The following is a 9,876-nucleotide window of genomic DNA, read 5'->3' as shown; positions in this document are numbered from 1 at the left end:
AAAAAAAAAAAAAAACAAAATTGTCTTCTCCAAATAGTCGGTACTGAATTCATGTCTGGAAATATCAAATGAAATAATATAAGCTTGAGCTCAGAACGATTCATTTTTTACCCAGAGCATAAAGTATTAACAGAAGTGCAACAGTCTGACATAAAGGCAAAAACCAATATATAATTTGGTCCAAATACTCATGACTCATCGTACAAAGTGATTGAAGGAAAAGATTACTCGTTAAACACAATAAAAACAATGTTTAACAATCTGTCCTTTTGAGTTGAGAACTATGATTTCCTTGACAAACTTATCTGAATGAGGCTGAAATGAACCCATTGGGTTGCTGTATATGTGGAAAGGATGACGGAAACAAAAGGAAGAAGAAAGAAAAGAAGCCTATGTACATTTAAAAGCTACCTTAAATATGAATGTGTAGATCGAAAAACTTAGTTCCAACTTTGGGGAGGGTATGAACAAGCATCAGCCACCACCCATCCAGATTTAGAGAAGGTGTTGCTGCCAATGCGCAGGAGAGAGTGAAGCTGAAACAAATAGATCAAGTAGTCCTGCTGCTGCAGCTCTGTTTCCTCTGCAAACTTTTTATTTATTTATTTTTATAAATGAACAAGTAATCAATGAATTGTTAAAACAATCACCAACCCCATAAAGACATGCCTGCAAATGTCTGACAAACAGCTTGTAAGAGTTGAGAAAGGTACCATAAGTGGAACAAGTTCGAGTAGGTGACTGACCCAAAAGCACAAAACAGAGGTCTGTCTCAAGAAACCCACCAGCTTTTTTTTTCTGGAATAGTAACGTCATTATATTTTTTTAATGGAAAGAAAGAAGATTCGAAGTTGTTTTTAGAAAAAAATTATTTATTAATTAATGAGTTAAAATATTCGAATGTAGTTAATAACATCATTATTTAGTATTATATTTGTTTTTTGTTTTTTGTTTTTAATTCCATTCTACAAAAATGTATTTCATATCCTAATCCATAACCATAGAGGAAAAAGTTTTAAAAAATTGTGATTGTAATTGGTAGGAAGAGCAAGACAATTAAATTAAAAGTTATTTTTCAATTTACAATTATTTTTATATGAAAAATGAACAGTTTGCTTTTGAAAAAAAAATTATTAATAATATTTTATTGATTGATACTTAATTTTCAATTTTATTGTACTGTTTATTATTAGTGGTTACAGTATATGGCTTGCAAAATCAACCATAGCTCCCAAAAATAAAAGCGATATTAATTAATTTCTCCAATATTAAAATTTTATTAAAACTAAAAAATTTTTGAAAAAAAAAGTATTCAAGAATTTGACTATAAAATATATTTAATTTTTTTCTTTATCTATTTTTAAGAGTAAAGATTTATTACATGAAATTAAAAAATATATATAATGACAAATTTTTTAGAATAACAGGAAGAAGAATTCTCTAATTCAGTTCTCTCCCTATTTTATTTCTTATCACTACTTATTTATGTAGAAATTGATTCTAATTATAATAAAAGAAAGATAATATCCAAAGTTAATATAAAAATGTAAAAATACAGAAAAGAGATTTTAAAAGATAGTTCAAAGTTATTAAAAAAAAAACTATTAATGTATGTTATATTTATTAATTTAATAATTTTAAAACATAAAATTATACTCAATTTTAGTTTGAATCTTTTTGGGTTAGTCTTTCGGATCCTTGAGTTCAAATGTTTAAGTCATTTCAGGTAATTGAGTATTTACATCATTTTCAAAATTTGAATTTAGACTTTTAGGAGCTCTAATGTTTAGGCTTTGACAAGTAAGATGAGTTAAGTAAGGTGGTCCAAATGTGCAGCAGCTATAGATTGAATTCCTTGGTAGGTAATAGTTTGAATGGAGCAAAAGGGGAAGCCCAGGTCTTTGCTGGAGTCTTGAGGAGGCTCTAGCCCAATCACACTCCTCTTTCATTTCTTCAACCTCTCTCTTCTTCCAACTCAACACAGAAAAATGTGACACAATACTTGACCAACTATCTGAACTATTAAAAGCATAATTAAAATAAATTCTTATTTTTTCTATTACATTCTATCAAAGTCTTTTACTTTCTTAGACATACATGCTTTTTCATCCCCCAGCTTTGCCTTCCATTTCCATTCACGTCCTCCAACCAGAAAGAGGTTCTACCATACATTAAGGGATGAGCAAAACGTTTACAACAACTCTGCAGATACAGGCATTAGGTTGATTTGGAGAACAGAAACAACTGATATCGGCAAATGCAAAAGTGGAGGATGACAGTCTATAACCATTTCGAGATGATTCAATAATTTCTCAAAGGTTAATTTGAATCAATGTTAAGCTGAAAAGAATTGCGTCTACAAAGAATGAATGTTGTTTCAAGGATCGTGAAGGGTGCACATCTCAAGCTACCTTGGCAGTGTTGGCTGGGAGATCCTTTCGAAGCCAGAAGTTAACAAGGAAGGAATCCAAGATTACCTACATAAATAATACTATGTCAAAAATAATGACATTAAAAGCAATAGAAAGCTGGGAGATGATGATATAACCTGAATTAAATGTGCAGCAACACAGGGTAAAACCAGTAAACCAGATTCACCAAATGCGCCACCAAGCTGCTCCACAACTGCCACCATTACAGGAAGAGTTTTCTACAAAGCATAGTGGCAGTGGTCAGGACAAAAGAATTACCAAATAAACAAGGGCGTTTTAGAAACTTTCATAAGTGGATGATAGCAGAAATTGCTGTTTAGAGGAGAAAAATTTTTTGTAGCTAGCTCAATAGAGAGCCACCTGGCTTGCAACAAGCAAAGCTGCTTGGGCATTTTCTTTCTTGGCAAAAATTGATTCACTACCACCAGTGACAGCTGAGAGGCTCCTTATAGCGAGAGTATTAAAAGCTAACAATATGAGGTGTAAAAACCTGCAATAAATTAAGGATTCCTTCCATAAGTAGATGCAATTCCACCAAATTGTATAAGATAATAAATATGGAAATTATAAATAATAGGTGCATCAATTTTTCATCTTGTCCCTCCCAATGTGACGTAAAATGTACACAACTGCAGTCACAACATCTTGGACTAATTCTCAAAAAAAATGGGTAAGACTTCTACGTTTGGCTATAGCAAATGGAAAAGCAATAGATGTAAATATTAGTTTCAACAGAATTTGTAATGTGAACCCATGTGAATACATTTACCGCTATGATGTAAGTCAATGCTAAACTTGCTCGCAATTCAGAGCAGCATCAAGACCGTTCTCAATGAAGGACCCAGGACCAACTCAATTGGGATCTAGAATAAAAGCAATAGCAGGCAAACTATGCCAAACAACAGAACATGAAACATGAAAGTCTACCATGATATCACCTTATTTACATGCAATAGACAGGTCCCTGGCAAGAACATCAGCTGACACCGTATAATGACAATTAGTGTAAAAAATTCAAGATTAGATAGTTTCCTTACTATAGGTCTCTGATCATTTTCTTTTGCACTAGGATCTTAGGTCTTAGATCAGATGCATGACAGTTTTCATAACTTCCCTGTATCTTACAGTTAATGTTGCACTGGAAATATAAAACAAAATGAAGAGTGAACATACGCTCCCATTCCAATAGCTACGATAAAAACAGTGGGCTTAACCATCAGAAGCAGCGACCTTGACCTACTCACTTGTATCCATGGCACCTAGCCAACCATAATAGTTTCGAAACATAATGTAAGTAAAACCAAAACGGCATTCAAAGTTGCTGCCTTTGTTCCTATAAGAATCACATGTAAACTTCAGACATGTTTCATAGTAACAGTGAAAACCTTAAGCTTTGGATAAAAGGAGAATTTAAATTTGAATATAAAGGAAATGGCATAAGAAAATATTGAAAAACATGAAAAGTTTTTGCCACTTGACATAGTATGAAAACAGGCTTGATTTCTACTAATAGAATATTATAACATCGTGTAACATGACAACTGTCATTGCGCATGCACAATCAACACAGCATGCACTTTAGAACCAAAACAACCCTGCACAAACATATAGCTTACTATCAGATAAACCCTACATCTTGACTATGCATGCAATAAACTTCAGCTACACTTCTTCCTAAAATAAAAATAAAATCACAATTAAAATCTCAACCGTACTATCCATATGTCTTTTTGTTTTCTTTACACTCTCACATCTCATTTCAAGCATCTGTCTCTACTTGTATAATTCTGCTGTTACTTGTAGACCTACATAAGATTTTGGATGGACTATGCCAATTTTAAGTAAATAAAAATAGGCATAGACTTTAACTATATCATTCAAACTGATTAAAAGTTCATGTATCCTATCAAAGGCTTATAAACATCATTGTTTTTAGCACAACTTACAATTAGCACTTTTAACATAGGTATAAATAAATTCAACCCTAAAACCCTAATAAAATTGCAAAATACCCATATAATTCCAAACACCTAGTTCTTTGAAAATAAGCTAAATACTAATTAATATAAAATAGCCTAAATAATCTAAATTCTAAACTACTATAGAAAAATACAATTAAACCACTAATAAATTCAACAAGAAAATAAAATCTTAAATAGCTTAGATACTCTATTAGCTTCTTTCCGTACTGCATTATAGAATCTAGCTCTCCTTTCCATTCATAGTTGCCTTAAAAATTCATTTCAATATTCTATTTCTAAAAAGAAAAGAAAAATTTGAACAGCATCAGTATACGTATAAATTTAATTATTCTGACATTATTACTTTTTAAATGTTAGAACTTATACTAATGGATAGATTAACTCCCAAGAACTTAAAGAAATGTGATATTGGTTTAAATATTAAGAATGGATAAGTGAACTAAAACTAAAAAAGTTTCTATAAAAGTAGCTAAGGAGCTAAGAATGGAAATGAGAGGGTTTGAAAAGAAGGACTACTAGAAGTAAAGAAACAGAGGCAAATAAATAAAGCTTAGAAGCAAGATGTGAAAATTAGCCACTACAGATCCTTGAATAAGTGATGTAAAATGTTATTATAGCATTTAGGATATAGTCCTCCAACAGATAAGATGTCTCCATGGTGTCTCAACTAGCCAAAATCAGTATACAGTTGGACAAATAATTATTTTTATTAAAAAAAAATTACTGATAAACTGAATTCCTACATGGTTAGCAAAAGGATAGCCATGGCATTAGATCTATGATAAATAGTACCATCAAAGAGGGGTTGAGGAAATGTTCAATTCAAAGCAGTCAGAGTGCTCACCAATTTGTTCGGTAAATCACCTGCTGCCTGCTCTGAATCTTTTACTTATAGTCAGGGCAAGTGCTATAACAAAGAAGAAAACAGTTTTATCTGAAACCATTTGTAGGCCTGGAAACATACAAGATGCCAAGAACAATTACTGAATTCGACTCGTTTAGTTAAGCCATTCTCATTGGCATAATTTGAAAGATCACAAGTCTCAAATTTCGGCAGAGCAACAGAATGTTAGGTTGAAACTTGAACATAACAGAACTTCTGAACAGCCAACGTAAACTCTAAACCAAAAGAGAGTAATCCTTTCGCCATAGTAAAAGCAAAAGTTAAATTTACTTGATGTTACAATATCATATGTAAAATAAAACTAAGAAGATCCAAAGTTTGAGGCCATACTAAGCTGAGGAAGACTGCACTGATCCTTGAATATAGCTTACGATTATGGTCAACATGGTCTGCCAAGCCTGCATTACACATAGAATCATGTTGAGATATGAATTGGTAAATAACATCTATACTTTCTTTCAATCTGATCTTCTGAATCCTGTATTGATGGGATTCCATTTTCAGCCTACAGAATTTGATTCTTGAATAATTTTGAATACCTTGCTTCCATTAACATTTTGCCTTTAAATTTTTAAGTTTTGTACAAGAAGATGCACATCAACAAAGACTGAAATTAATATCAGAATTAAAGGTATTGATAATGGTCACTATCATAGCAAAAACACAATATCAATGCCATATATTCCAATAAGCCATCCTATTATTTCATGAATTTGAAACCTTAGAGAATGAAGAAGCTATGAAGATTGGTATGTTAGCTTAAGTATTCTGAAACCTGGATGCCTTAGCATTAACATGCAGCAGAACTTGCTTACAAAGGGAAATGAAAAGGGGGAAACAGTTGGCCAAGAAAGAAAGACTCACCTCTGAAGGATTCTCGTAACACCTGTAATTAGAAGGCACAATTACAGTTAAAAACAATACAAGGATATAGGACAGGTATACTAAAACGATTTGGAGAACCAGTTTATGCATCAGAAGTCAACCATTTTGTATGCAGTGGAAGTTTAAAACCCCAGTAAAAACATGGTGAATGGAAAATCACAAAAGAACAATATTGAACTAAGGTACTCAAGTACTTCATGTAAAAGAGTCACTAATATATTCTAGGAAGACTTCAATAAATGCCTACTTTAAATGTTTTCCTGCAATAACAACAAGATAACTTACACTTCCACCAAAAAACTGAAAAGTTTGTACAATGAAATAGTTTTCATACAGCAAACTACCACTTCTTTCTAAATTAGCGATACCAGAAGATTTTCTTCTTTCCAGGTTAAAATCAATGGAAACATTACCTTCCCCAAGATCAGAGGAATCAAAAGTGTGAGAACAAGACTTCTAAGCAGTTGTGCGGTTGGAACAGATATGCCAACTCCATCAGCTATGAATTTTGAGATGGAAAATGGAATCTGAAAATGATATAAATTAAAAAATATGATCATTTAATTTTTCTTTTAAAAAAATTTGAGGTTAATACATCAAACACATTTGAATACATGCTATGCATGTGTGTGCACATGGGGGGGCCGGGGGGGGGGGGAGGGCGATACGAGACACTCAAATTTCTTTTCGTACATAGATGTTCGGCTCTCCTCCCATCCCACAAATCCCACTCCTTCCCTTCGAGGATCCAAACCCATGACCTCCAAGTTAGACACTCAGGTTCTTGACTGCTGGGTATTCCCCTGGAGACTACAACTTTATTGGATTATGATTTAAAATAAGTTGATTTAAAAGGGGAAAAATAAAGGAAAAAAGGTTCTGATCCTAAGAATATCATTTTTCTCACTTTGGCTGTACACAATGATTTAATGCTTAAAAGATAACTGAACCAAACATTAATTTTAAACAACTTAAATAGATCTCCTTTCCACTTGCTTGAAGACCATGCTCTTTGTAATATGCTCAAACAAAAAACCTTTCATCTCTGCAATACAAAAAAATTTCAATTATAGCTGTACACATTAGCAATCCTTCTATTAGCGTTACATCACTTTGTGAGTCAGCATTTCCTGAAACTTATGGTGAATATGACCAAACTATTTAGAGAGCACTCCTGTCTGAATTTATCCTCCATTAGTGTCATTTTTACCCATTTTGAATTCATTCATTTCTTATTTTATGTTATCCAATATCATCATCTTCTCATTTTGAACAATCATTTCACAATAATATATTTAATTGCCTAAAGTTCAACCATAAAGCAGAACTAATTTAAAGCCATCTTACTAAAAAGCCATTTCTCATTAGTTCCGCTCTTATATGAATAATATCCTTACAATTCTCACAACCCATAAGTTTAATTGATGGTAGATAGTCATACTTCTATGACATTACAAATTTCACTTAATATAACAGAAATATATTTTTTTTTCATTAGATTCTTACACTTCATATTTCTCCTCAATCAATAATAGAAAAATATTACATTCAAATTACATATAAATTAGGGTGATTGATACAGCGAAATGATGTGCAGAAAGTAGACATCAGAAAATAAATGATTAACACCAGTATTAGAGAACAATAAAATAATTATATAGAGAGGTAAAAGGGGAGCAAAGATATATCAAACATCCAACCCAATTCCAATAGCAAAGCTAACAATTAACAGAATATTAATCATACACCTTTTTATGCATAACTTACAATCAAAATTCCTATCATATTAGACATCACTGTCATTGCAAGAGCAAGTGCAGAGTTACCCCCAGCAAGCTGCATTTGAGAAACACAGACATTCTTTTAATCAAAAAGTCAAAGACATTAAGAAAAGGGTTTAGAAAATAACTAGCAAGCATGCCTGAGTAAGTGCCACTCCACTTGATAATGTAGTTGGCATACAGTTAAATATAGCCAGTCCTGTAGATAAAATAAGAACAGAAAAGATGAGCTTATAATCACAACAATAACAACAAACTAGTGCTTTTGTTTTTCGCTAAAGTCAGCATTACTTGTCAAGAGGTAGTAAGGATCCTTCTCAAAGTTGCTACAACATGAAAAAAGAAAAACTGGATGGATAATTTCTAAATGGTCCATGCCAGAAGGAACATCAGCAATTCTATTTGAACTCAATGTCCATCACCTAGAGACATTTCCAACCATTTCAACAAAAATAAAAAAACCTTAAGTCATTTGCAAAATTTAGAATCGGAGAATAACAGGCATCTGATAAATAATCCATTTTCTCAAGTTCAATTTTTTCAAATGATAAGATCAAGAGAGCAAGAAATCTCCCTTGAATAAACTATAAGATAAACTAAATTCTATTACCAAACCTGTAACAAACTCCTGAGGTTGAAGGTGAATTTGCAGTATTAGCCTTGAGAAGTACGGAGTAAACAATAGGATGGAGCACTGCAATGAAAGAAGGTGATATTTTTTTAAAACATGCACTCCTGCATCATTTGACTACAAATGGAAGAAGCATCACAAAACTGAACATTCAAATAAAATGCCGAGAGAAGACAGAAACAGCCATCTAAGCTCCTTCATTTTAGCTTTCCATCACCTTCCAAAAGACCATATGTGGTTCACGGTGTCTCTCTCCTTCCAACAAAACCAAACTGCAACATTTACCCCATCTCTAGAACTATGAGAAAGCTTCTAGCCAATGCGATTTTTCTCAAGCTGCAACATATTTAAGTAGAGTTGATAGTTCTCTAGAAGGGATGAAAAAGTAGGTACATTATTATGAAAGGTGATGATCTGTAGTTTTGCATAAGTTGTCAATTATGAATCAACAATTTATGCTTCTTCTAAGTTTGTCATGTAGAAACTTGCGCTATCATGTTGGATGTACATGGATTCATGTACTTATACCACCAGAAGAAGTAGGATCCCTAAGTTAATTCCATGCATTAGGTCTAGAGAGCTCAGTTTGATTGCTCGGATATGGAGTTAGTTTCCCACCTTTAACCTTTCCTTGGAGTCATGGTGCCCACTTCCATACACCTTTTTTACACATGGCATTACCTGACATTGCCTAGAACAAATTTACTATCATCACTAGTCACTTTAGAATTCACCAAGAATTCCTTAAACGAGGTATGAGCTGACATCTTCCCTTTGGTGATGTTAACTACATCCTAGCCTATATTTATAGCAGTGAGAGTCATTTTTGGGGAAGTTTAGCAAGTCTCCAAATAAAGCTCCACATTCGTCAGATTTTTGTCCATGTTCAAATTCACATTCTTGAGTTCCAACTTCCAACTCTCCACTTTTCCACTCTTATATCTCACCTCTGGCTCGAATCACACTTCCAACCTCTGTTTTTAAAGGCATTGATGAGGCACATCTTAGTGCAAACCAAACACAAATAACCTTGAGGTTTAAATATTCAACATTCACACAAAATGCAACTGTTTCATTTATATGAATAGCGACAAGACCATGCTACATTATTTCACTAGATATTCTTCATATTTTTATGTTTAATCTCATAAAGGTCATCATAGTTATTATTTATTATTTAGTAATATTTAGTTCGATGTTTTGAATTTTATTAACAATAAATAATCAAAAGGCTTACAACACATACTATCACAAAAAAAAA

The 9,876-nt window shown here is 32.7% G+C and overlaps 1 protein-coding gene across 1 annotated transcript in view; it reads right to left on the bottom strand.

The window, feature by feature from the left end:
- Positions 1-2,071: 2,071 nt before the first annotated feature.
- LOC110428777 (Sodium Bile acid symporter family) overlaps positions 2,072-9,876 on the bottom strand; it is a 13,744-nt gene continuing 5,939 nt past the window's right edge. The window contains exons 5-14 of the mRNA XM_021444686.2: positions 8,600-8,678; positions 8,125-8,183; positions 7,971-8,039; positions 6,617-6,730; positions 6,183-6,204; positions 5,649-5,716; positions 3,606-3,691; positions 2,793-2,922; positions 2,549-2,650; positions 2,072-2,477 (exon numbers count right to left, since the gene is read on the bottom strand). Of these exons, the coding sequence (XP_021300361.1) occupies positions 2,403-2,477; positions 2,549-2,650; positions 2,793-2,922; positions 3,606-3,691; positions 5,649-5,716; positions 6,183-6,204; positions 6,617-6,730; positions 7,971-8,039; positions 8,125-8,183; positions 8,600-8,678 (804 nt within the window). The 3' untranslated portion in view covers positions 2,072-2,402. The remainder of the gene's footprint in view (positions 2,478-2,548; positions 2,651-2,792; positions 2,923-3,605; positions 3,692-5,648; positions 5,717-6,182; positions 6,205-6,616; positions 6,731-7,970; positions 8,040-8,124; positions 8,184-8,599; positions 8,679-9,876) is intronic.

Source organism: Theobroma umbraticum, unplaced genomic scaffold, assembly GCF_002168275.2.
Source record: "Theobroma umbraticum cultivar Fairchild unplaced genomic scaffold, ASM216827v3 scaffold_477.0, whole genome shotgun sequence".
In the NCBI taxonomy this organism is placed as follows: domain Eukaryota; kingdom Viridiplantae; phylum Streptophyta; class Magnoliopsida; order Malvales; family Malvaceae; genus Theobroma; species Theobroma umbraticum.
Note: the sequence above shows the minus strand (reverse complement) of the source record. Positions and strands in the feature narration are given on the sequence as shown.